The sequence below is a fragment of the Ceratina calcarata genome, unplaced genomic scaffold (genome assembly GCF_001652005.2).
Source record: "Ceratina calcarata isolate Rehan_Ccalc_2016 unplaced genomic scaffold, ASM165200v1 scaffold255.2, whole genome shotgun sequence".
NCBI lineage: Eukaryota > Metazoa > Arthropoda > Insecta > Hymenoptera > Apidae > Ceratina > Ceratina calcarata.
In genome coordinates this window covers 842,737-870,718 of record NW_017147567.1, presented here as the reverse complement: position 1 = coordinate 870,718, position 27,982 = coordinate 842,737, and the positions used below count along the sequence as shown (strand labels likewise).

Below are 27,982 nucleotides of genomic sequence, written 5' to 3'. Positions count from 1 at the left end.
TCTTGTCTTTAAGACGATTCGGAGTAACGAGAGGTTTTATTGATTGGTAATACATCTTCTTCCCTAGTGGGTTTTTAACGTCAAAAGATTTGTACTTCTACGATTTCTAAAACGGCTTTCAGTGACTTTCAGTTTAATTTTTATTTATTTGAAGTTGGAAGTGCGCCAGGATTAATTTGCGACGAGCTCGAATCGTAGGATGCGAAAACTAATGAGGACACAATTGTTAGATTGTTCGAATACTTGTTCATTGAAATTTCACACGATAATTATTTATTCAATGAATGAATATGAACAATTTTGATATGACGAACGCAGTCTAATAATTAATATGCAATCACTGCTGCCATTGAACACTGCCTTTTTCTCGTAACAGTTAATTACTGTATAAGTGGTTGGCAAAAGGAGAAGAGGGAGAAGCTGTGGAATAATTCAGGATCTCTTCTCTTCACTATGTCATCTTCTTTTTTTTTTTTTTACCTTCCTTCCTTGTTCTTTGTAATATACATATATATATATACACATGTATTTGATACATAAATTTTTATACACTTTACTGTAGTTTTAATGTTACGAATAATAATCGAACGTTACTTCTGTCTTCTTAACAATGATATGCGAGTGGCGTGGAGAGGGGTATTAATAAACGAACACTTCGCTTACGCTAAAACCGACCTCTTTTTATTTCCACCCTTCGATTAAGATCCTTAGGTTTTAACGCTAGTCCCTCCCTTGCTGAGGTCCCTGCTTCCTGCCTCCGTTTCCCCATCGACGTCATCGATCACGGAATTCGAGCTCTCGGAACGACACACAAAAAGCACAACTGCAGTTTCGATCGCTATGGAGGGAAACAAGCGCGATGCCTCTTGACGATTTATTAATCCAACAACAGTACAGGTACATTTCTCCTCATTTTTTCTTTTAATCAAATAATAATAACAGATGGCCATATCGATTCAGTGTATTTCTTGTCTGCAGAACTAGCAATTAATTTGATATCAATTAATTGAATTTTAACTGGCCCGATAATAACGATGGAAAATCTTGCCTCAGAATGAAATTGCTCATTTCATCACGGGCCAGCCTATACTTGTCAGTCAGCATTACTCACTATGCCAATTTGCGTTGTTGATAGCCTATTGTTCAACGTCGCGCTTGTTAAGTATTCCCTGCCTTCGCGGGACAATGCTATTTTCCCGTAACGGGGAACCTGGCGATGACAGAAACATCGTCGAAAATGAAGCAATCTAAAATTACAATCGCTGCAGGAAATAAAATAAGGGAGATCATAAATAATAATCGAGCGATCATTAATGTATGAAGTTTCACTTTAATAAATAAAATATTAAACGCCTGCTCGTTTATTTAATCGTTTCAATTCAATCAATTTCATTCAATTATTTATTATCCGATCACTCTTATTGCAATTAAATAATTAATTTGAGAAATTTTACGGGCTGCGCAATCGTCGACGGTCGATGGAAACAGAGACGACTGATACCTAAGGGACGTTTCTTAATCTGTTTCGCTTAATTCTAAAAATTACGAGTTCGAACGCATAGAACGGCTTATCGATATAATTGAAGGTATCACAATACGACCACCCAAATTTGATCACCTCTAATTACGTTTACCATATATTGTCCCTAAACTTATTAATTAGTCAAAGTGGTTTAATCGGTTTGATCTCGATTATTAGTCCTCATTATACATATTAAGTCGCGGTTAGATACAGATGATTTCATCCTCGAAACGAAATTCTTAGTCTTTCACAAAGAAAAAAGAACGGAAACCTAAAGAATCTCAATAAATTGAAGATCGAGGATGATCTGACTGGGTTTGCAGGCCGCGTTTTAGAAACCCAGTGCTTTATCCTCCAATTTAAGGCCAGGCCTTAAATGATTCGTCAATTTTTTAATTATCGATCTACTGGTCAACGGGTAGAAGGCTAGGACAACTCGATTTCAGATCGGACAGTAGCTTTGAAAAGAAACGAGCGCAAAATCGTTGGGTTCGTTACAATGCATGCAAATGATACCAACGTATACCTATAGATATATGTCCATTTCGTTTGGATCGTGTTCGAAACGTGGCAGACAAAACTCATTCGACGACAACGGGCGATACCAGCAGATTTGCATAGAACCGATAGATTCCCCAGTCTGTGACGTCTACGTATCCACAGATCGCTCTCTATTTTTTTTTTTTTCCACCCTACTCCCACCCTTTGTCCTACGTCGTATCGTGCACGCTGGTCACGCGGCCGTCCTCGTAATTCTGTTGAAACGTAGTAGCGGTCGAGAATGGATCGCGAAAATTCGTGCTGACATAGCGCGTCGATCGTAATTGTCGAAATGGAATTGATCTGATCGTGAGCCAGAGTGTTACCCGAATCTTCCTTAGTTTCCTTATTGCGCCCTGCATTGTATTTATACTAGAAAGTAACAGAGAGGAGAACGAACCCCGTCTAACATGAGATGTGGATCGAATTTTCTCTCGAAGATCGACAGGTTCGCTATATGGTTGCAACGCTTGTTACGGAGCCGATAATGCGGCTCCCTTTTCGTCGTCTCGGTAATACAAAGGTTCAGATGGATGTTTGTTCTCTTCTTTGTTATTTCATGACTGGTACGGAAACAGAGCAATGATCTAACTAAAAGTTACGAAGAAATTAGACTCCCGGTTGGATGATTAGACGAGCGATAAATCAGTGTAAAGTAAGAGAAGGAGCGTGGGGCAATTTTCCGAAGCTAAATTCGATCCCTGATCGTTTCCCTACGCCAAGAATTTGATTACTGGCTCATGGACTGAAATTATTTCATAAGAGGACGATATCCGGCCGACTGGTCGAGGCTGTAAAATTTCCATCAGCCACGCGTGTATCGCGAAATACCGACGAAACGGAATCCATTACGTGCACGAGTTCACAGTATTTCCATTTATATTACCTTATCCTTCCGAGCCATTATCGTTCCCTGCCCACCTTTTCCTATTCTTGTCCTCGCGTTCACCACCGGTTTTCCTACTCACTCCGAACGGAGGACCACAGTAAACACGCATTTACTCGACCAGCCCGCCTCGTCGCTAGCTTCGTACTCCACCCGATGGCCACCGATGTCGAAATGCCGTCCCGGGCTCTGCAACAATTTATTAAAAAAAACTGGTACTGTAGAAGTCGAAAGCTACTTGATTATAGGAAAATCGTGATAATCTGCTGCTGCACGGATTAATGGGCCGCTTTTTATGCATTCGCATTCATGTCATTCAGCGAATGTTTTTAAATCGTACGGATTATTCGTTTCATCATGATCAATTAAATCGTATCAATTGGAAATACTGAACAAAGCGTATTACCGGTGAAAAGAGTCCACGATTTCCCCGCAATATTCGTGGATACGTCAAGGAATTAATTAATGAGAGGTATGACTGATCCATGCGATCATAATTGATAATAATTAACAGGGTTTATAATTAAATTACTGACCTCGTTGCTTTTGATTCTGGTCACCTTCACGTTGTCCGTGAAAATTGGCTCGGTCCACGTAATCGCAGTGCCGTTCCTTCCTACGACTTCTATGTCGTTCGGACAGTCCTTCACTTTCGGCGCCTCGCCGCCTGAAAAATACCCCGGCGAAAATTCAATCAAACGCGGGCCACTTTTCGTCACAGAGTCCTCTCTTCTCGTTTCGTGAAATAAAACGAAGGATAATATCATTCTTTGGAGGAACGGTCGAAATTCAACTCTGTACTCTATGATTGAGGTAGACGTATCGCTAAATTGAAACAATTTCCCGAAAGTGGTCTTCTTGACTTATTAAGGTAACTGCAGAAACGACGAATGGAAACGGTTTACTAAATTCTTCGTCACGGGTTTAGCACAGTTATTTTTGTCTGCTAAGATGCAGTATACCTTGACATTATGAATAACAATACGCGGAATTTAATCTTGGCTAAGGAACGGCACGTAAGCAAACCAAGACAGCATTCGACGTTTATGGAAGTGGCATTAGCGTTTCACGAGTTTCTGCCAAGTTAAGGAGTTCACAGTTCCAGGCATACAGTTAATTGAATTAACTGCAACGATAATAAACGTCGTTTAGTAGATATTATTATGATTATGCAAAGAGAGCTCTTTGGGAACTGGAATGAAACATTTTTAATGCCCATCTGGAAAATGAAATTCAGGAATTTCTCTTCTGGGACATCCAGTTTCGTCTTAATTACAGGAAATCAGAATTAATCCTTTATTTATCATAATGAAGGGGTTGCAAATGTCACTGCAATGTACAGAGTAAATAAAATGGTTACCGTTGCAACAACTGTCATTGGATGATGGAACGTCAAATTGTGTTTTGCAGATGAAACGTTGTAACTAGAGCGAAGGCAATATAATTGCGGATTTCGTGGAACAAGAGTACACGCTCGACGGAAAGATCGCTTGTAATATTAACGTGTAAGCGGAGGTTTAATTGCCTTACAAAGGGAATCGTCGATGTTACACGGATTACAGCAACCCACCCGTTCCCGGGACACGAATTAATCTCGTGTTATACGATAGCTACAGAGAACGTGGGGATTTAGCTTTGCCGAGAGATTTAATTGGTTCGTCCTCCGCTTTCCCAGCTAAAACCAAATACCATGACGATTTGTTATTGCCTTCCCTCAATGGTTTTTGTACAGGAAGAAACAAATCCGTGTGTCAAGAATTATTGATCTATTCGTAAAATTTGAATTGCTTTGACGCAGTGTTTGATTTCCCCAATTCCCAATCTGCTCAATTTTCTGTGACATTGTATGTTTAGATATATTCATCGAACTTATTGATCCCAACGGGTAAAACAGTGGTGAGGGTGTGCGCCTCGAGATTCAGCGGTTTCCGGCAAGAACCAGTTGGGCATTCGCCGGTCGGGGATTCGCCGAGTAATCTAATTCGCGGGCCGGGGGATCCGTAGATTACGCAGCATTGCGGCGAACCCTAGCTCGAAAACGCATTTAATTAAAGCGTCCTGGGTATGGGATTTCCACGGCAAAAGCGAAGGGACAAGAGTTTCTAATACACAATGTGCGCTAAGACCGGTCCTTCAATTCGCTGGAGGGAGCTGTGTATCGCGTTTGATATCGCCGATTAAAATTGGGTCACGCGTTGGTTTCGTGCACTCAATTACCTTTGACTATGATGCGCAACACGCAGCTGGCCTGCTTCTTGGACACTGGATGCCTCGCGAAGAATGTGATCTCGTGGATCCCTGGCGATAGGTTCGCTTCGAGCCGTGTGCCCCAGGATGGTTTCGAGCGCACGTAACGGAACCAATCGAGATCCGTCGACGGCTGATCGAACGTAACGAACGCCTCTTCGCGTCCCGGCGGCAACTCCGCGATCACGTCCTTCGGACACTCCAAACGAGGTTTGCTGTATCCTGAAACGAAACCACCTGATGTTACACATGTGTGAACATTTTTATAAATCTAGTATGGCAGAAGGTACACAGTATATCGATGGCCAATCTCAGTGCAACGGACGTGTTAATTAGAATCGAAGCGCAATAGGAGAACGTTGACTATGTTAATAGTACGCAAATATTTATGCATGTGTACGTCTATGCAGATTCAATCGTTTAAATGCACGTATTCCACTGTCTATGCTTACAAAACGAATATACATACTTTGGTATGTTCCCTCTCTACGTTTTGATCTACATGTTACGTTTGTCGTTCATTCGGAACAAATGTTCAAGTCGAATGTTTACACGCGAAGCTCATATCGTCTCTGTTAGGAATGCTCATGTGCACACAACTTGCCATACTTGTAAACTGAATATTGAATAAATTATTCTCAACGTTACTAATTTATTTAACCAAACACCACAATTCATCATTTTCAATTACTTGTACCGTCTCGCGATTTGAATAATTGTAGAGGAAACAGGAACGATCGTAGGAGGGTGATTGTTACTCACTGACGCATTCACCGTGCTTCGGTCCGTCCCAGGAACCGTCCGACCGACAACTCAATTCGTACTCCCCGTGCAATTGATACCCGTGGGGGCACTTCAAGAAGCACTTGGTTCCCGGACGATTGGCCACCTTCCGTCTGCCGCGCCACGGTTTCAGCGTCGCCAAACGGGAACACATTAAATATCCCCGGCCCTCAGGATTCAACGGTGGACAGGATACGTTGTTTATGTCTGGACAGAATGTAAATCCAAACTCCCATCTAAAACACTTTCGCATTTCCAGTAACGAAACGCAGTGGATCATCCATTACATGAGATAAATAAATATGAGATTGTGGGAAACACGAAAGCTTTTAACAAAAATTTTAATTAAATGTTAATTGGGATTTATTGTCATTGAAATCGAGTTCAAATTCGATCGACATCGAGTGACACTGTGTTCGTCAGGATTTGAAATCTGCAGCTTGCCAAGGAGACTGAGAATCATCCTGGGTCGTAGGAATCGTAGCTAGGGCGTTAACAGTTTCACTCTCAGCAGGATTGCGGTAACTGTATCATTTATACAGTTAATAGGTAGTAATGGGTGTACGATCTACCATTTGTAGTAGCTGGACGGTAGCCGTTCTATTTGTACAGCTACTGGGTGGGAGCTGGGGCGTTAGCTGTCCCACCGTTAATAGCCTGGAGGTAACCGTTCGATTTGTACAGCTACTGAATAGTAAACTGTGTGGTAGCTGTATAGAAAAGATCGCAAACAATACCAATTACACGGTAACGAACGCGATTCGCGAAACTCCTGACTATTTATCTCTGAACCGTTCCGCGCCAGCAGAGACGTTTCTCCACCTAGCGCGGAGGTACGGTATAATAGCTATCGATCATTCGTATGATCCCCAAATCCTTTAATCCGCTTACAATTAACTGGATTTTCGCAGGCAATGGGATTCATTCTGTCACCGTTAATCGGCTACGTCGTCGTCCCTGCGACGATGTGACGAGGCGGCGGCGGCGTCAATACGCAACGGATGCAATCTCGATCCCCGCGATGGGATGCGACAACAGGCGTGCACTATCATCGGATACTAATACCCATTACTCCGCATGCATAATAAATGCATCGCGGTCGTTAATGACTATCGGGTGCAAGTGCTTGTTCGTGGGAAACGGATTTGTGAGAATTGTGCATGAATCTATCGATGCAGTCCCATGCGATATTCCTATCGGATTTCGGAGAACCTCGTCAGTCTCCGATGCACGTCTCCCATCTTGTGATTATTCATAATATTGCTCGGTTCTCAAATAAATAGAAACTGAACAATTATCAATTCGTCGCGGTGGCGAGGAGGTAATTGGGCAAACAGTCGCAATCTGGGTCGGTTGATTTCATATTCCGCAGCCTGCGGAAACTTGTAAAACGTTAGGAGTCCCCTTCTACCGCGGCGATGCAAATTTGACACGACCGCGCGCCGCCGCCGTCGCGCCCATGGAACTTCTTCTCGTGTCTTTTCTTATTGCTCGATAAGTTTTATGCAAACCGGGGAGGTAAACCCGCGTAACGAAAATTTGAACAATTCCCTCCGTCTCCCAGGCGGAAACCAAATCGGAATAATGCCTAGCGGTGAAGTTCCGAGTTCCAATTTCATGAAGTATACGGCGATACAAAATCAGAACGGAACGAATCAGCGGTTTAGGCTGAGAAAACTCATGCGAACTTTATTCATTTTCAAATACAAGTCGTTCGACGTGGGCTAAATCGAGGAAAGGTATGCTTGTAATATTTTTTGTCTATAGAAAGAGGAGCGTTTCTTTCTTGTCTTGAAATGCAGAGGAATTTCATCGACGTAAATACACTTCGACAAAGCTTCTAATTAACGAAGCGAAGTAAGAAATAAACGCAGAGAAAACAGAAACGAAACAACTGGTAAAAGAGTCGACTTTGGTACGCACAGAGGAATGTAAGCGCAGTGAATTAATCCAAGAGATGCGAGCGGAATTTATGATTTTACTGAAAACAAAGGGACGCGTTTTACTTGGTCGTGTATTTATTAATAATTATGAGGACTCTTCGAACCGACAGGATGCCTGAGTGTGCGTCCGCGATAACATTATTACGATGAGTATAGTTGGGGGACAATTTCCCAGACGCACGACACGGCGTCAACGGAACATATTGCGTTTCGCGGACACGAATGATGAATGGTCTAGGGTGGATGAAGCAGGGATGAAAGAACGAACCAGAAGTTTTTTACGCTCCAAGGAAAGGACGGAGCGGAGACCTACACGTTGTTACAAATTTAAATCCATCGAACACAAAGTTAAATCAATTTAGAATGAGCTTGTCCCTGATTATAATGAATGAAATCTACGGAATAAGTAATCTAGGTCAACGAATGAACGAAGCAAATAAGATACTATTATGTATGTGATTAGATTTGCAGGGGAGAGGTACACTATTAAACAAGTAGTATAGGTCAACGAATAAACAATGAAATACTATGACGTACACAATTAGATTTACAAGGGAATGGCATTAGGAAAACAAGGGAGAAGGGAAGACTAGTGAACAAGTTGTATAGGTCAACAAATGACGCTGCTGAGTAAGTAGTACAGGTCAATGACTGAACAAACCACAAGCAAGTAGTAAAAGCCAATAAATGATATAGAATGGATTGAATGCAATGAAATGATATACAATACGAATACAAATTCAGAATTGGTATTCTTACTCGAAACTACAGCAAATAAAGTAAACAAATTGATTAAACCATAGGAGTTTGCAGATGCTGTTACTTTGCTATTACTTTGTACCATCTATTTTGAAGCATGCAGTACAAGAAGGAAATCTTACCCACGCAGGATTTCCCATCGGATGACAGAGCTTTCTCGTCACCGTCGCAGGCGCAGAAGAAACTGCCGTCCGTGTTCTCGCACACCTCCGTACATCCGCCGTTGTCGGCCGTGCACTCGTTTATATCTACAAACACGAGAGCAATTTATTATTCCATCCTTTCATATACGAGAAACAAAAGTGAATCTAAACATTCTCCGAAAAGAAAATACTGCTTTCTTATCTCCGTAGAGGGCGATGATTCATAAAATTTTTAGAACCGACGTTTTTGTGCTGCAGCAAACGCGTAGTCAAGCGTGGGAGGGTCGGATTGACGCGATCAATCGTATTATGCATGCTACCGAGAATTGAGGAGGTAAAAGCAATGGTCGAATTTTCTAAGAATTTCTCTGAACCCTTTCATCCAACGAAACTTATGGTAGAATAGATTCGAAGTGGCCTAAAGAATGGAAAGTTCGCGGATTGCTGGACTTTGTAATTTTGGTTTGCGCTGAGCGAAGTTTCATCAACGCGGATTAACTCGGCCAGCTGTTTTGCGAATGACTAAAGAAGAAGAACAAACGGGAACGCCATCGAGAGACGGACTGGAGAAGAAACGTTCTTCTCCTTTTTCTTACTAGCTTCCGGGAACGACGTCGTAAAACGTCCGCGCGTTGCAAAAAATTCAGAATTAGTTTCGTTTCGTTGTAAGAAATTTTTACTTAGTTTCGTGGCGAATCTTGTCATGTCAATGCATTTCTCTTATGCAGTAGCTAAAGAGCTAATGGTGTAGAATTTCAGGAAAGCCAAAAGCTTATCGATAAGTAGCTTATGATTTACTTCATGCCACGAAAAATTCATTAAACGTTCTCTAGCGATTTCGATGCTATATTTTTCATTTCACCGTTTCTACGTTTCCTTTTTTGTCGCCCAGTTCGACTCAGGCCAAGTTCTACTGACATCGTTATAACTTCTGAAAATTGTTAGAATACGTAGTAACGGTCCGTGAAAATTTCGCTCGTGCCCAAAGTACCTTTTTCACTTTTGTGGAACACAGCGTTCATTTTTCTAAGTATCTCATTACGGGTTAACTTCGCGCACTTTTCACAAGAGTCTGCCGGCGCTTTCGTTTTTCTTCTTCTTTTTCCTCTCCTGAATTGTATCAACGAACCCCTGACGTGCAATCAAAACATTCCCTTCTAGCGGGTGGCTCGTCCTTTATATTCTGCGATGTACTAATTTTCGCGAGACGTGTTAAGCCATCATTTTTGTTACGAGGTCGTCAGAAAGCGAGGCATTGAATCACCGAGAGGAGCTGTCGGCCGCAGCTGCGTAAATATAATAAACCGTAGGAGGAATTAATCGCGCGACGGGATTTACTACCAGCCCCTCGAAGAATGAAATTCTTGCCGGTATAAATCTACGCCGCAAATTTTTTAATTCCACCGAATTAACTTCGAGACGGTAGAACGAGGTCCCAGGGTACGTTACATAATGAGCCGAGGATAATTTCGTTAATGAATTCTATCCAACGCTTTTCTCCTATTCGACTCCATCTCAAACTGGCGACCGTTTATAATCGTCCGTGGAAAAGTTTCCGTTGAATTGTCAACTTGTAATCAGAATTCGTGAACGCGGAGGCGCTTTTAAATGGAGTTCCCCTTTAAATCATTTCACTTCTCTCGACGACTGTTTCCTGCCACGTTCCGTAGAAAATCGCTCGGGGAATTAACAAATCAGTGGCGAAAAGGTGAAAATGGGATTCCGTGACGTTTGTTCCTTTCTCTCTTTAAGATACAATTTTTCCTACTAAAGAGGTGTGGTGCACAGGGAGAACTGTGTTGTGTTGTGGTTAAACTGGTAGTCAGTTAATATAGAGAGTTCAAGATTTGATTTGAGCCACAAACGAACTAAATCGGTTCATTATTAACGAAATTACAGACGATTAAATGCAATTTTCTCGTTGTGTACCTGAGTCCACGATCTTATTAGATTGTTTATTACTATCGTAGATTAATTAACAGCAATTTACTAGCAGTCATAGCATAACCGAAGGGACGCAAGTTCACGTGACAAATAGTTAGCGGTTAAGATGGAAGTTCTTAGTAACATCTCGCGAGTGGATTATACGTTTTCTCTAATAAGAGTATGATGCATGGTGGCAATGATATTTGACTAATCCTAGTTGGATAGTTCCCGTAATAAATAGCCCGAAATTTGTACGTGACGCAAAGAAACAGTAGCTAGTTCGCCAAGTTCTTGTGGAGTGCGAAGTCTGCAGTTGATGAATGAATTTTAAGTGTCAGCTTTAAGTCATGTAATATAATAGCTGTTTATACATATAAGGGAGATCCAACGATAAATTGACACGAGATTTACAAATCTTTGAATCGGTTTTATAATCGCAATAGCTGTCAATCGTCAACGGGGATGTAATTAATTCGTGCAGTTTTCGGATGGCTAATAATCCCGAATCTTGGGGGCAATATTGCAACGTGCAAGCCTGGGAGGGGACTGCGACGGCCTACGAAGTGGATCCAGGCGCGAGCTAATTCGATTACGTCCCAGGATCGCCTAGAACGGTATTATGGGGCACGACTAGGACCGGTTCGACGACGGAACCTTGTTACGACGCTCATCTCCCTATGGGGGATTAATTGTTATCGTGCTGCGCCATCGCATCGGTTCCCTCTTACCGAATTTCATCCTCGCGAAATGAACGACAGACGAAATTACTACCGTGAACAGAGCATACTCTTCTCATTAAGAGCCTTCTCTACTTTGCCTCGGATAATTCGCCGCTCAAGATACAATTTTCTTGTCTCAAGCTGCAGATTTCATACGTTTATAGAAAAATATCGGCAAGGAATATAAAGAATGCTTTGTATGTAAATGTATGTTAAGTGGACAGTCTTTAAAACGGATTAGTTGCGTTACAATTTGACGAAACGACATGAATTTTTTAATCTAGCATTAGGAACACAAAGCAAAACGGAACACTATCGTGCAATGTATGAACGCTCTTGAATAAGTAGTATAGGTCAATAAGTGAATGCTACTGAGTAAGTAGTATGTCAACGAATAATAAGCTGACACTGAGCAAGAGACCCATTAAAATGCTATGATGTACGTGATTAGATTTGCAGGAGAGAGGCACTAGAAACACGAGGCAAGAGGGAAAAATCAGTATAGGTTAATGAATGAACGTTACTGAACAAGTAGTATGGGTCAACGTATGATCACTACTGAGTGAGAAACCAATTAAAATGCTGTGACGTACGTGATTAGATTTGCAGGGGAGAGGCACTAGGAATACGAGGCAAGAGGGAACAAGTAGTATAGGTCAATGAATGAATGCTACTGAGCAAGTAGTACAGGTCGACGAATAAGCACTTCAGATGAAGAAACCAATTAAAATATCATGTCATCCGTGATCAGATTATAAGCAAGACAAGACAAGGTAAAAGGGAACACTAGTGAACAAGTAGTGTAGGTCAACGACTGAACGTTACTGGGAAAGTGGTACAGGTCAACGATTGAACAAACCACAAACATGCGGTATAAGTCAATGGATGATAAAATTCTGACTCTACCGTTAATTCTACTGTCGTCAAAACTTCCGTGATAGCAAAGACACTTCGCTTAAACCGAGGAATCGTAACATGGGATTGTAAGGAAAGTTCACGGTGAAAAGTGTTTATCGCATGGCTTAGCTGCGGAATCGAATTCCCGGTGAAATTGTCTGAAACGGATTAAACTGCTTACCGATACAAGTTCCGTCGGGGGTGGTCTCGTAACCAGGCAGGCAGGTGATCGACAAGCTGTCCAGTATCGGCTGATCCTTCAGCTCCATCGGATCCGCGCACCGATAAGATCCCGCCGTGTTGATGCACCCGTACCTGCACATCTCCGTTTGCAAATCCGGCTGGGCGCATTCGTCCACGTCTGAGAGCGAACAGAAAATATTACGCACATTAAAAGGACTTAAATTGTACAACGGTAACTACAATCGAGAAACGGAGCAAAAGCGAAATGAGGTAATATTAATTTGTACCAAAGACGTTTTACCTTTTGATCATTAAACTGGAACGTGCGCATCGTTTAAGAGCGTGTAATCGACAGGGGCGCTCGTTCGAATAAACAGTTAGGAAGTAAACGAGATAGCTGGTAATAATTAATTGGGAGCATTCATTAGTGTCTCGCAAATCTTTAACGATGGCTGACTCGTAAAAGATGGAAATGGTTCTGTGCATAAAGAAACAGTGGGACATTAAAAATACGGAGAGCGGAAGAAGTGTGCCCGCGGTGTCTGAGTGCCTGTGAAACGCGACTATTATACGCGTTCTCGATTTCTCTGACAGGTCTAATTAAGAGGTCGCCCTGTTTACCAACTTGTGCATTCTCAATTTTGAAACAACATAGGTGGACCTGCACAACGAGGAGAACTACAGCTCCTCACGTGAATTAATTTGCTCAATAAAAGACCATTTTATTTATAATTTTGTACATTTCCTCGACCTGCATTTAAATAAATAACTTCAAAATTCGTAATATTCATTGCTAGGGAAAAATTCTGAAGTATAGGCAAAGGGAATAGCCGTAACAAAGACTTTAATTTTGCCGGTTCATTCGAATGACAGAAAATGATGAATGAGAATACTTAGACATTTCTTCATCACATGTCTGAATCTATTATTAAATTTTTCCCTTCGTCGTTTCAAACGTGGATCGGAGTGGTAAAAGAGAAAGAAATTCCATTACCTTGGCAGGTTTTCCAGTCGTCCTTCAAGATGAAACCGTCGGGACAGAGACAAAAAACGCGACCCATCGTGGATAGACAAGTGTGCGAGCATCCGGCGTTGTTAACGCTGCAGGGGCTGGCATCCTGACACGTGTGGTTGTCGGCCGACAGGACCGTGTCCTGCAGACCCTCGCAGGAACATTCATAACCGCCTATGGTGTTCCGACACGTATCCTGACAAGGACCGTGCCCGTTGTTCAACAGACACTCGTTGATGTCTGTATAATTTAAACGGTGCTGACCTTATCAGTTTCGTTACGCCACCCTTGGCAAAAGGCTTTTAGATGAAGTCGGGTGAACAAGCAAAATGGGAACGGGGTAAGAATTATTATATACATTTTATTACATAAGCAGTGATGATATCGAACCTTTGTGTGGGTTTATTTATTGTTATTTTATTAGAGTTTACTTTGAAAGACCTTTTGCCAAGGGTAATAATTCACTGCGTACATTGTATGAGTTTTATGACTAGCATTGTTAGACTTGATGGATAAATCTCTGGACTGTTACTGGCATAGTATAATCATACAATGCGATTGATATTAATAAGCAACGACGGACATGTAGTGTTATTTATTTTATAGCATAGCTTTCTCTGCTGTCCAATCCTCCAAGTCACCAATTTTTCTCAATTTAAGGAAGTTCTATTGTTAACAGAATTTACAATCGGATTTTTATAAAATTTGATATACTGTTAAATTTTAAAAAAGACGTGCATAGATTTATAGATACTGAGAAATTATTTAAATATCTGTGACAAATTATTGATAACAAAACAGAATATAACAAAATTATAGAGAAACCAGTGAGTAGGAATTGTGACGTGAACAGAAATTGCGACATTTCCTAAACTTGTTGCTTTTACAACGAGAGTAGAACGATAGAAGCTGTTGTATCGCATCGTACGAGATGTAGTCTCCGGATAGCGTCAGGTAAAATCACTCACCCGTGCACGCGAACCGGTACTCCAGTTTCATCCCCTTTGGACACTCGCAACGAAAGGACCCGGCCGTGTTCACGCATTCGTGCTCGCAACCTCCCTTATTATCCTCGCATTCGTTCACATCTGAATTTTAACGGTTAGATGCACGTGTGACTATGGAAATTTGGCTAACTTTCGTTGTACGATCTCACGTTTCTGATACCCTCCTATTTATTGCGCTGAATTTATTTTGCATTAAAGGCGTGGGATATATTCAAACAAATTTTGCGTCTTCATTATCTGAGAAATAAACGGGACCAATCCGTACCGGTATGAATCCTTATCGACGTTTAAAACTAGTTTCTCCCTTAAGAACGAAATCTGGAGAAATATTGAAAGCCGAATAGAACTTGACTATTCATCTTGCAACCCCTGTGATTCCTTCGACGCTTGGAATAAAACTTTGATACGGCTTTACATGAAACGAGCAGCGATACGAAGAATCAGGAGCAAAGTTTTTTTCCCAAAAACGAAATCGATGTTCTAATACGGATAGGAAGAACGTGTCACTCGCAGAACGCGGAAGGTGTCAATATTTCAACGTATATATCCTGTCGATATTTCATCTGGGAATATTTCTTTTTCACCGCCTCGGCGGGTCGCCTTTAGTGAAGGAGAACGGTGTCGCTTCTGCGTTTTAGTATTCATCCTGATAAAAGGAGGAGAGGGGAACTCGTCGCGAGTCAACGAGCTATCAGAAATATTATTAAATCGCGAAACGTTATGGTAATTTTACGACGGAATCGTGATCGAATATATTTTATATCTTCAACGAATACGTAATCCCGTAATATAAAACCGTGTCCTGAAAACGTCGCGGTAAATGGACGGTCGTTAAATGAAAATAAATAAAAGGTAAAAGATATTGTAAATGGAAACTAAATAATGAAAATTAAACAACATAAATAAATTAAAATGAATTTCAAAATACTGAATATTGGAACCTTTAAATATCAACGTACAATTTAATTGTGTGATAAAAAGAAAATTCTTTTCACCATTGCTGTCAGTATAGAAATGGTAACTCACCGATGCATTTGTCACCCTCCAGCCGAAAACCCTTGTAGCAGGAACAGACGGGTCTGCCGTCTATTTCCTTGCACATGTGCTCGCAAGAAGCTTCGATGCAGACACCCTCGAAATTCTCCTTCGGTTTGCACTTCGGTAACTGACCTATCCATCGGCGATCTTTGCATAGTAACCTGCTCGTTGCGCTGTCCATATAAAATCCAGGAGCGCATTCGTAATCCGCCTCCAGGTACTCATGGCCTGGTATCGACGACCTATGAGGCACAGACGTTTTCCATCAGGCAAAATAAATGATGAAATTCCATGGAAGAAAATTGTAGGAAGTTTATACGATAGAAACGTGGTAGCAGGGAAAACGTGAGAGGGTTCAAACTTTCTCTTAGATTGATTGACCCTGGAAATTAATTCCCTGATTGGTCGCTCGAACTTGAGGAGCTTGCAGGGAGTTTTAGTAGATAAACAGAAATTAATCGATAACTTTGAGTAGAGTGAAGACCTCGCGATACCACTAGAAACTAATAAATCCATTAAACCGTGATCAAAATTATCGAAAATTTTATTAAAATCATTATCAGCAACAACCGAATAAAAATAATGAAAATTGTTATTATGTATGTTCATTACAGGTCCTCTTTAGCGGTTCTTTTAATTCTCCTCAGTAAATTGTAATTTCTGCTATATTGAAAAGTTCGAAGCAGAAGTTTTCTGCTCCTTCCGCAATCCCTACGAACTTGTACCGGGTAATTCAGTTTTCCGACGAAAAAAGTAGATTGGTAGGAGGAGAGGTGAAATTTTCAGGGAGCAATAAGGGCGACACGTACGCTGCTCGGCGCGAAGGCATGCGCTCGATTAAAGAACAGATCAATAAGGAGATGGAGAGAACTCTGAAAGAAACCTTTCCCCACCGCCCAGAGAACGTTTTCAACGAAACGAACAACAAGCGCAGCAATTATGGTTCTTTCATCTTCGTTCCTTCTACGAGGGCAACCATTATTCTCCTTCGGAGAATTCGATACTCTTGAATCGAAATGGACCTTCCGGATCCTCTCGCGATTCAGTGCAAAACTCAATTAGTACACGAACAGGTAGAGAATTCGAACTTCTGTAACCATTCTAATCAATCGAACTAAAAAAAGCCTGATTACATTAATTTCGTCTTTTATGGCAAGCATAACGCAAAGTGAAAGAGGAATCCAGTATCCTCAAGTAAAATCGTATAGAACTGGAAACTCGAGGTAGTTTGAGCGGTGCGTTTAGAATGAGTTGAATAATTCATACTAAAAGCCACTTACTTTACATATTTGATCAGCGCGTGCCGTGCAAGGGGCGCCGGCACGAAAGTCCCGTTTATGCATGATAAATCCCCCTTCGTGTCGTCTTCGTACACAACAGTAGTGCTCTTCTTTTCAACTCTCTCGAAGCCGGCCTCATCTATTATGGGCTTCCCATGGAAACGCGAAGCAGCAATCCCTTTTCTGTGTTCGACGTCTTCTCGCCTCGGTAGCATCGACAATTTCAAGCTGGACGCCATGTAGCTGTTGTAATCCTTCAATGTTCTCGCCAGGATCTCGTTCTCCAGGTCCAAGATCGGGGAATTCTTTGACCGTGAATAACCCAACATCTTCTCAGCATCATATCTCGAGTTGCCAATAACTGACTCAGTCCCCGTATCTTTTTTATTGGTTTCTACGGTTTTGTAAAGTCGCTTGGACACCGAACTACCGAGGATACGATTCTCCAAACTGGCTGGATCTTCCATCTGCGTCCTGGAGATCTCTTTCTCTAATTGTTTGGAAAACTCCCTTTCGACGGTGTCTTCGTACATTCTGTAGCGCGAAGTAGTCTGCATCGATGCTCGCTTTGTAGCTTCAGTGGTCAACTGGTCTTGAAGATTCGACGGCGAGGTAACGTCGGAGTTGTTTAAACCCTGGCCACCCCTCCAAGTAGCGTTCGAGGAATCGTAGATTGAACCATTGTCCCCGGCCGTTAGTTGATCATCCGTCTTTGCAAGCAGCAACGCAGCTGGTTCGTGCCTGGCTGATGATTTTCTTTTATACTTGAGCGGTATTCCGGCGTTGGTCCAATCAACGTTCTGTCGTTTCCTTCCGAAATTTCGTATACGACTCTGTTTCCTTTCGAGATTTCGTTCACGATTCTTTCTCCTCCTTCGTCGCTCCGCGCGATACCTCCTCGCCGGCGAATCCGTCGAATTCTTAGGCTGACCGCCACGCTTTCCACGTACTTCGTTCTCGCGGACATCTTGTGATACTTCTCGTTGCCAGTTCTCCTCGGTGTTCGATTCCTTGTTTCTACGACGTTTCTTCCGGCCCCGGTCGATGCTCGCTCCTCTGCGACGAGTAATCGACGTGGAAGCTGTTACAAGGAAGATTCTTGATGAAATTAAGTGGAAATCGGACTTATGACGGTACCAATCCATGCTGGCGTAGATCTGTGCCAGCGTAGATCCGTACCGGCAGCAATGGGACGCTTGGGTAACGTCCGTGTCTAACAAATCGTCTAAATTATAGCAGGCAGTCATCCCATTTGAAGAGCAAACATTTTTACTCACTGACATTGAAGCTGTCTCGAGCGGGCGTGTCACCTCCCGGCGGAACAAGGACCCTGTCCTTGTTTCCATCAGCTCGGGGCGCTGTTTCCGTGTTCGTCTTTGGGACCTCAGCGTTTCGAGACGCGAAAGAACCTCCATCCTCGTCCGGTGCCTTTCTACCCTCCAGAGACGCATCCCAGCTAATGGAGAACATAGTCAAACGTGTTTTTCCCAGGTTGTTTCATCTCTCCCCCTGTTACCCCGGGAATATGTAACGGCGAGAGACGAGCACTAAATCCCTTCGTCGTACATAAAATCTACTTCTACAAGTTTTATTCTGCTAAAGTGGTAGATCCATTTCAGTCGTAACGATGTTTGAAGACATCTGAACGTACTGCCTTTTGGGTAATCGTAAGTCATGCAAGCGTGTAATTGAAACATGGACACGCAGCGGAACGGTTTGCACCGGAACGCGGCACCGGGAGGGGAGGGGGGGAGGGAGGTAGAAGCCACGTTTACGTGACTGCGGCTGCGGATCGACTACGTTACACGCTAATTAGAAAGTTCGAGTGTGTAATACGACCGCCCTTATTTCGTGCGCCGGCAACGTAATTATCGGTTCCTCGGAAACCGTCCGTTTGATCCTCGAGACTGGGTACTCGACGCTTCCGCAGCCAATTCCATCAGCGAGCCACGCGTACAACTCAAGTCGATTGAAGGGTTTCGTGAGAGCAACAGAGGACGCGAATCAGACATTCAGTGGATAGAAAAAGAATCATACATCGTTTATATGCTGTCATAAAATAGTGTTGCAAATTTTCAGGTTTTTAAACTAAATAAACAGAATTGACACTGAACGAAGCATTGCTATTTTAAGATCGACACGAAAGTAGGTTCGGTTGATGGCAATTGACACTGTTCTACAAACGCGATGGCCTTGGCAATTAACGAGCCGATTCGCTTATTAAAACTAGCGTCGCGTTACGCATTCCTCGGGGAAATTTGTGTCATACCGTTGTGTCGTATCATCGTTGCGTGTCGTTGTAAGCGAACAATTGTTGCCTTATTGTGCCTGAATCGTATACAGTGGTTCACGAAATTGATCAAACAGAGTTCGACAAACGGAAAACGGTAGTTTGTCAATTTATAACGTCCGATAGACGTCTAGTTCAATTTCATCGATCGGAGCTGCCCGCCGTCGAGCGTAACGGTTGAGGTGGGGGGGATACGCGGGGTGTTTGAATAGCCGCGGTATCAAATATGCATAAAGCACTTATACATACGACTGATCGGCATCGTCGGCCTGCAGCTCGTCCCGCGGATCTCCTATGTTCCCCTCCTCGCCGAACTGTTCCTGCTCGACGTTCTGGCAGCGGCCTGCGAACAGAAGAGTCCCGTTTCATTCGTACCGTCGAATATGAAACTTCGAGATCGATGGGCAGGGGGAAAAGTGACGAGGCAGAAAGAAAGAACGGACGAGCGAGAAAAACGGAAACGAGAATCGGCTGGGTTAGGTTGGTTTGTACCGACGCTCGTTGATGGAAACAGAAGCGCGGGAGTTTCCATTTCCGGAGCGGCGAGAAGTTTCACCTGAATCCGTAGAGAAAGAGCCGAGGTGAAAAGTTTCCGCCCGGACCTTAGTTCCTCTCTCGCCTTTCGGTTCTGCTCGAACTCCCGGCCGGAAGTCAATGGGACCCACGCCACTTTGAAACGCCGGCAAAAGTACTTGCATACGATCCCCGCCCGCTCTTCTGCAGCTCCCCGGCTTTTTAGCTTCGATATTGAACTTTTTATCGCGCGGAACCGAAGCGGGATGGGGGAGAGAATGAAAGGTCGAAGGGTACGCCAAAGCCCGGAAACAAACCTGGCGGTACGAAATCGTCTGCACGGGCAACTTTCACGGGCGCTGCCGTTTCAGACGGAGGAATTTGCTTACGCGCTTTTATCCCCTGATCGTTACGCGGCTGGAATGCTCGGTCGTTCGCAAAAGTGTTCGGGGGGAGCGGGGGGAATAAAAGGAGAGAGGTTAAAGGAAAATGTCGATCGATTTCGCAAGAAGCACTGATTAAATTAATGATTATATTACTCGTTTCTCATGACATGTTCGTATCGAACGTTCCGTCAAACACGACTCCCTTTGGGAGTTTCATACTAGATACAAATCGAACTTTCGAATAAATAAATTAAACAGTCTATCATATGGAGAAAAGAGCTGCTTCGTATAAAATCAATTTAAAATTCAAATGAATTTCAGCAGGTAGGATACGCAAGCTCAAACGAACGTTTTGTATTTGTAGGTTCAGAGGCCATAGAGGCTATGATAGAGGCGCGTCACATACGGTAAGCCAAACGTATTTGTTTATAAAAGTTGTACGTAGAAACTTTTTAATTGATTTTGCCGTGCGCTCCAGTTTCGAGACCCTCCGATCTTCAATTACCGAGTTTGGAAAATCCTCTACCATCAGTGATAAAGTTAACCCCTCTCTCTCTCTCTCTCTCTCTCTCTCTCTCTCTCTCTCTCTCTCTCTAAAAATTGTATATTTGGAGATTGTTCCTAAAAAAGTTAATAAGTGAGTCGATGGAACTTTTTATATTAAAAATTAAACGATTTATGATTCGAAGCGATATTGCCAATCGCAGAAAGGATTGAAACTCGTCTTAATGAGAAATTCTCTTGAGCAAAAGGTAGTTGGACATCATTGAGATACAACACAATGGTACGTCGAATACGTAATAATCCCCTTTGGGCACGGTAGAAGGAAGACAAGTCAGGGCCGAGGGAAAACGCGGGTGAATATTTTTCCTTTCTCCTTTCCTCCGGCTCGAGAAAGTTGTAGATTAACTTCGAAAGTCGCGATCTCGCCAGAGGAGCGTATAGTTTCATACTTTACTTAGAAACGGAAGAGGACTAGAGTTTGGGGTAAGTACTTAAAGCTTCTGGAAACGCCGGACGAACTCTGTTCTCTCTCCTCTCGCGTGTACACCCAGCTATTTCCCTCTTTTCCCAGGTAAGCACCTGACCGGGTAATTAAGACGTTCGTGAATGGCACCAGAATTATTCTGTGCTTAACTACGACGTGAATATCTCTATGATTTGAGCGAAAAGAGATTAAAAAGGGTCGTGAGAGTGACCGTAAACCGTAAGCCAGTCAGTAGAAATTACGATATGAAGAGAAACTGGGTTATTTACTACGTTTTCTATCGTAACTCAAGCTTACTATACATTTATTTTGGTATCAGATCGAATACTCGCGATTTGTCATTCAATATATCAGAAAAGTTTCCTACTTATCAAATATTGCAGACGGACCAAAGGTAAACTTGGTATCTGAACATGTTTGTAACCCGGCTAGATCGTATAATGAAGATTTCACAGTGTAGCAGTTGCAAAGTACAGATTTTCTAGTATCCGCAACGTTTGCAACCCGATCGATTGTTTCCCTTAATTCTGGGAAAGTCTGTTGCATTACCCAACACGTAATTGAGCCTGGAGATACTTTGTCATCTGAATCGAAGGTATTCGTACGCAGCTGTGATCCCGTTCCGAATTTTCGTAGAATGTTTGCGTCGCCAAGTTCCACACGATTGAAACTGGGAAGTTTCGAGAAGTTGAAAGTTCCTCGATTCGAGAACAATTATGCGGACGCCATTTGGTTCCGAATGATGTTCTTCTATTCCAGTAACCCCGGAAACTCATTAATATCTTCCTATTCTCCCCCCGGCACGTGGAGACGTTCTTTCAATCATGAAATTCAATGCTGGAATCCATACAGCTTTTGAATTAAATATTTTAATAAAATGCAGAACTAATTGTCTGTCTCCGTCTTCGTGTTTTAATTAGGATTTCTTATATTGAGTATAGAAACCAGATGAAAGCTGGGAGATAAGAGATTTAAGTATTGGCTCGATCAGACTGAACAATCGATCCTTTTTTCAAATTACTTAACTCGAGAGTTTAATTCACGATTCATTGTGTTCCCGCCCGATTCTTCCGCCGCGTTCATTCCCCCCCACCAAATCGGTCCCATCAATCTTTCCCGACGAGACAGCTTGATTAATTGATTGTCCTATCGTTTCCGTATCTCATTTGAGATCGCGTTCTCAGAGACATCGACAACCGATATCGGCGTTGCAGCCACCCTTGGATCGGTTCCTCTTCCATTCTCCGTTCCTATCGATCTCGGTTGACTTTCGCCAGTATTCCTGATGCATCGACAAAAGCATCGCCCCGACTATTCGATTACTTCGCTCCGGTTCCTTCGAGAAATCCTTCCCTCTTTTTTCTCCCGCTGTCCACGGTTCGAAATGAAATTTTCTTGCCCCTCCTCCACCTCCCGGAGAGTAACGCGATGCGGTAGATACTCGATGAAAATCGCTGCCCTCGACAGCGGCTAAGACCCTGCTAAGGGTTATGAACGCTTCAGGTGTATCTCTGCGGTAAGCCTCGTTGATGAAAAAATTCCCGGCCTTTGGCTGCTCCCGTAAACGCGAGGATAAACTGTGGTACAAAAATGATAGTAAAAAGAAAAATATTAAAATCGAAATCTCATGGCGGTGCTTCCATTCTGTTCAGTTCACAGCTGATCGGTAATGTAAATAATCGTTTAAATAGGAGATTACTTCGTGAAAGCGGCCTAATAACTGATGACTGGCTCACGACTATTATTATGTCTCGTTCATAGGAATTAGGAATAGGAATAGGACGTGAGAAGCTCGGAACCTCCTTTTGTCGATCCGCAAATTTTTGGCGTGACACGCGACACTTAAGTATATATAGAAAACGATACTGAGAACCGGCTGATAAAATTGACCGCGCGCTATTTGTGTTTCTGATGCGCAGAGCAAAACTGCTCAAGATTTATCCATTAAAGACATCTGATACATTTGAACGATTAAGTAATTTCAACTGCCGCACTGGCTACGGAGATCGCAATAAATCTTGAGGATTTTTCTTAATTAAGAGCAAGGAGAATGATTTATTTTACTCGTTGCCAGGGAACTTCCATTGAATTAAAGAGCCAGCAGGGAATGAAACAACAAGTTCGAAACTCAGGATACAACTCCGTGAATAAGGAAATTTCTGCGTAATCCGTTCGTTTAATACTTTAACTTTTTCATCTTTAAAATCTCTCAATTATTCAACCTCGAGAGTTTCGTCGGTTTACAAAGGAGTTCGCTGTCACTTGAGATAAAAAAAATAAGATAAATGATAAGAAACGAAATCGACTGTCATTTGAATGTATTAAGACCAAACATTTCAGTAATGATTTCGATACGCTGGGGACCATCGTGACGATTTGTCAGGCAATTAACACTCCCGTTCGTTTCTTCCTTTCCACGATTTCTCGTTTCCGGTCGATCGTGATCCGCTCGGGGCTACCTTTAAGCGCACCTGAGGCACGCCAAGGCGGAGAGAGATAGAGAGCCAGAGCGTGAACGAACGTGCAAACCAGCTAGGAGAGTAATTAACTTCCCCCCCCCCCCAGTGGCCGGTTGTCACCCTTTCCCCACCCCACATTTTTCCTCCGCGATAGAAATTACGAAATTAGTTGAACTTTTTTCACTCCGACTCGTGTTAACGGTCACGCAGGAAAATTTAACGTGTTCTCCAGACTCGTTAAAGCTTTTTATCATGGATAATTATTCCTATCTTGCTTAACGACGCGAGGCACGACGCGCATTCTTCCCGAGGTCTTTTCTATTCCAGGAATCGAACATTCATTTATGATCGATCAAGCATTTAATTAAAAGATGCTATAATAAATTTCCTAATTTCTGTTCACAATTCCTATTAACTAGCTTAGGTTTGCATAAACTAGAGACGAGCAGGGAAGCTGCTAATAAGCTCCGTCTAACCGGAACTAACAAAAATTGATACATAGAGCGAACACTCTTCTGGGTCGAGAGTTCGGTTGATATCGGCCCATAAATCAGGCGACGCTTGCAATGGCAACTAATTAAGCGTCGCATAGAAAGACGTCGGGACAAACAGGCGAGTTAGTATGTATTTCATTGTGGCCCGCCAGTTTACAGTGTGCCGCGAAAATTAACAGAGTTTGTATCAAGTCCCTCCTGGTGTTCCAGCCGGCGAACCGTAACTCGTTAGTTACAATACACTGAATAAGTTAACCGCAGAACCGAAACTTAAGTGGCTTCTTTTATTAGAGATCGTATAAGAAATTTGATATATTTAAAATACAACAATAATATAATTTTCTATCAGAGTTTTGACGATTTGCAATGGAAGCGAGGTGGCTCATTGTTCGACGTGTCAAAAGGTGTAGGTCGGCTTTTATTGATTACGCGGCTGAAGCAAAAACGCATCAGCACGCGTCATTAACTCCGCACAGGCTGTAATGCAATCAATATTCATTGACATAGTAATCAACAGCAAATTAACGGAGCCTGCAATTTTTGCAGAATGAAATTACTCGGCGAATTGCACCGCGTATCATCAATTGTATTACCAATTGTGTCATCATGTGTATCATCACCTGCATCATTAATCCATATTTCACACATTTTTCGTAAACTCCTATGCTTCTTCCCTCGTCTGAGAAGAAATTTCTTTCGACACAGTTTATAGATTCAGTTGAGGGAGCTGTCTCCGACACGAGACTCACTTATTGTTACATTTGATAGAGGCAAACGGTATTCAAAGGGGAGATCTGAAAGGGTAACGGTGAACAATGCGCCGGTTAAAAGATGAATCGGTCCTCGTAGGTCAGGAACGTCGAATTTCCATTGCTAAATTCAACTGCTAACAGCTCTCACGGTGAAAGACAACCGGGCAGAGCGGAACGATAAAGAGAGAGAGAGAGAGAAAGGGAGAAGAGAGGGTTTCGGGTGAGGGTGAAGGTACATAGCTTCATCATCAATTCAGATACCCTATTCTCGTTCAGCGAAATGTTATTTACCTTGAGATACGTGGGCGAGAACCCTCTTTGATTTACTGGAACCTAGGACCTTCTACGAATTTATCACTAAACTCCTAAAAAGAATATTAGGAATAAACAATTTCCGATCTAGGCGCAGATTCAGGTGTCCAGTCAGCCCCTGGAGTGTCTTAACTCTTTGCACTCGTGGACAGTACAAATTTGTTATAGAATTCTTACGAGTGCAAAGGGTTAACCAGAATAAAAGAGACACTAGATACGCAGGAGATATATATTGTACAATCAAGTACGCGTTCGAGCAAACACTCAGATAAATGTTTCGCAAGAGCGTAGAAAAATCGTGGAAGTTATCGCAGGTGGGGTAAAAGTATGACTTTTCCGTGCCATCGAGCCGATAGATTCTATCGTACGTGACGGGTTTTTATAACGTAGATCATGCGCTCACAGTTTTAACTGCGACCCGCGTATATAATAAAACGTGCCCCAGAATTCAATCCCCGATATTTATTTCAACAAACGAACCGAGAAGTCTAGCCAGGCTACAGCAATGGATATTGCCGTTTCCAATTGTTCCAACGACTCTGTCTTGTTCTCCCCCGTCTCGCTCGGTCTTATATATGTTGCCAGGCTGCTGGCAACATCATTAATAAAATAGTCGATGTCGATACACTGTAACGGCGGACCAAGAAGATTGATACACTTGCGCTATGAGGCGGAAACGAATATGGATAGCTCTTTCTCATCATTGTCGATAGACTCGACGATTCCAATCGCGGCAAATACATTCCACGTTCGGAGAACGAAGGGATGTAGCAGTCCGGAAGGACGGCTCGTGGTTAGGAATCAGGGAATCCTTGTTCGAGTCTCAAGGGAAGTGGCCAGGGGGACTTCGGAATCCTCATTATCGAAGAAAACACTAAGGCAAGATCTGGGTTAGGCTAAGGCACTCGGGTTTTCACTCCACTCGGCCCTCTTTTATCGTCTTATTTGCGATCAGCTATCCACTTCAGCGCCGGCAATCCCAGATGGCTGGGTTAACCGTTCGAGCCTGATCTCGACTTCCCTTACTACGCTTAAGAGTAACTTCTCTCCCGCGACTCGACCAAGTATTAATGAGGCGGCGGATAACGAAGACGTTCGAGATCCGTGAAGTGTATCACCGCTGACTTCGTTCGGCGCCTAATGAGATGCTGTATCCTCTACAACTCGATAAGTAGACACGTATATTTCGCCGTTCGCCGGTTAATGTATCAAATAGGTCCGACGTAACATAGGAAGTTACGTGTAACAAGTAATTAAGGGTGAAAGAAATTAGCAGATTAGAAATGGACGAAGCAGGGAGATCGGAGGACTAGTTTGATTAGGTGAAATTCTTGGCCGAACATGGGCGATATTTTGCAGCGCGAGGTTGAAGCCGGGGCGGGCAACGATGCATGCCGGAACTGCATAAAATAGCTGTTCTCCGTATTTCACGGCGCTAGGTCTGCGAGGGAAGGGGCGATAAAATATTCTCGGGAGTACACTTTCGCGCGGAATTTCATTCTTCCGTGGCGGAACGGCTACGTACTATTTTGCAGGGTAATATACCAAAGGGAGTCGTTCCCTGTTGCGCGCGACAGCCGGGGCCAGGTTTTCGTGCGGGGCCGTAGGTACGTACTGACACGCGGGGAATTCATATTAGGAAACACGCGCGAGCGTGCGAGCACTCGGGACGGCTTGACAAGATGATTGCCGTGCGATTTGCGACATCTCGACGGGAAACCTGCGATTGAGCACTTTAGTGGCTCGGATTCGATCGTTCTACGTCGCGTCGTGCCCCATGCGATATGCGAATACATTGGAATTTTGCTGGCTGTTCTCTAAGTGCCAATTTAAACCGTGACGGCCTTACAATCGTACGTTATTCCTTTAACGCGCCAGACGGAGTTTCATCATCATCACGAGCTGGAAGATGATGAAAAAATTATCATACAATTTATTCGATTAAATCTAGCACCAATCGTTATATAACGATTCATATACATCGTTGTATCGAGAATTGTATCAATTCTTATGACGTTTTTGGTAGCCGTGTGACATGAATACGATTGTGGTTTTCTGACACGAATACAAACAACGTTTTCCCCGACCCGATTATTCCTGATACCATCATTGTTTGCCCTAAATTATCTCATATCCCAAATATAAACAGGAATATCAATTAGTAAAGTATAATAAAATTGTTTGGTCGATAATGGAAATTCATTTGCTAGCAAAATTCAATCTTCAAAATGAAATTGCATCAATATATTGTAAAAGTGCAACGTATTAAAATTGTTTTAAAGCGAAAGCTATTGCAAGAAATTGCAAAGCTGTCATGTACTTTAACGATAACGTCATCGGCCGTGCATAAGTCGACTTTCAGCGTGTGACAGAATTCTCTCGGTTTCTTGCGATTTCTCGCGGCAACATAAACACGTCGGTGCACAAAGAAGCGGAAAATAAACGCTTCGCTTAGAGCAATATGAACCGTTTCACGTTGAATTTTCTTTTTAAAACGATTCTCTAGCGTAAACACGTTCGCCAATAAAAAAGCATTTCACCACTGTCGAGACTTTATTTTTGTTAGCAGACAGTATAAAGAGAAACGTCAGCAATCGAGCGTTTTTAATGTCTAAAACTATTCAATTATCTTCCTGAACGTTTCAACATAATTGTCTCTATTAAAAATTCGATTGACATCACGAATTTACTCACCGTACGGTAGAACAAATCCATAGAGAAGCGCAACGGAACAAAGAAGCCACAGGAAATTCGCACTTTTTATAGTACACATGTTCGCGCCGTTATTCGCACTGTACCACCGTATCGAAACACCCCCGTGGCGTATAGCGCGGCTACTCGCGTGGCTCTGAGAGTGTACTCGTTTGATTTCGGGTTTGAATCTCTACGAGGCTCTCTGTCTG

General features: G+C 42.8%; 1 protein-coding gene across 2 annotated transcripts; it reads right to left on the bottom strand.

Annotated features, from left to right (window-relative positions):
* Positions 1 to 250: 250 nt before the first annotated feature.
* Positions 251 to 27,982, bottom strand: LOC108623229 (uncharacterized). 2 transcript variants are annotated; one of them, XM_018021603.2, is made up of 13 exons: positions 27,774 to 27,981; positions 19,425 to 19,518; positions 18,163 to 18,341; positions 16,886 to 17,966; positions 15,594 to 15,847; positions 14,529 to 14,648; positions 13,543 to 13,800; positions 12,547 to 12,726; positions 8,803 to 8,928; positions 5,958 to 6,185; positions 5,166 to 5,417; positions 3,485 to 3,615; positions 251 to 3,137 (listed from the first exon to the last, which is right to left on the bottom strand). In XM_018021603.2, the coding sequence occupies exons 1-13, from the start codon at positions 27,850 to 27,852 to the stop codon at positions 3,027 to 3,029; spliced, it is 3,093 nt and encodes a 1,030-aa protein (XP_017877092.1). In that variant the 5' UTR covers positions 27,853 to 27,981; the 3' UTR covers positions 251 to 3,026. The 2 variants fall into 2 exon arrangements, with proteins under 2 accessions (XP_017877092.1, XP_017877093.1); XM_018021604.2 differs by lacking the exon at positions 14,529 to 14,648 and having other exon boundaries at positions 27,774 to 27,982.

Bases quoted from the DNA above. Each gene is read 5' to 3' on its own strand.
- LOC108623229 (XM_018021603.2), bottom strand. From the start codon at position 27,852: ATGTGTACTATAAAAAGTGCGAATTTCCTGTGGCTTCTTTGTTCCGTT. The intron at 15,848-16,885 runs GTAAGTGGCTTT...TGTGCCTCATAG, and splicing joins GCGCTGATCAAATATGTAAA to GTCGTCGATACCAGGCCATG. The intron at 13,801-14,528 runs GTGAGTGATTTT...TAAATTATACAG, and splicing joins GTACCGGTTCGCGTGCACGG to ACATCAACGAGTGTCTGTTG.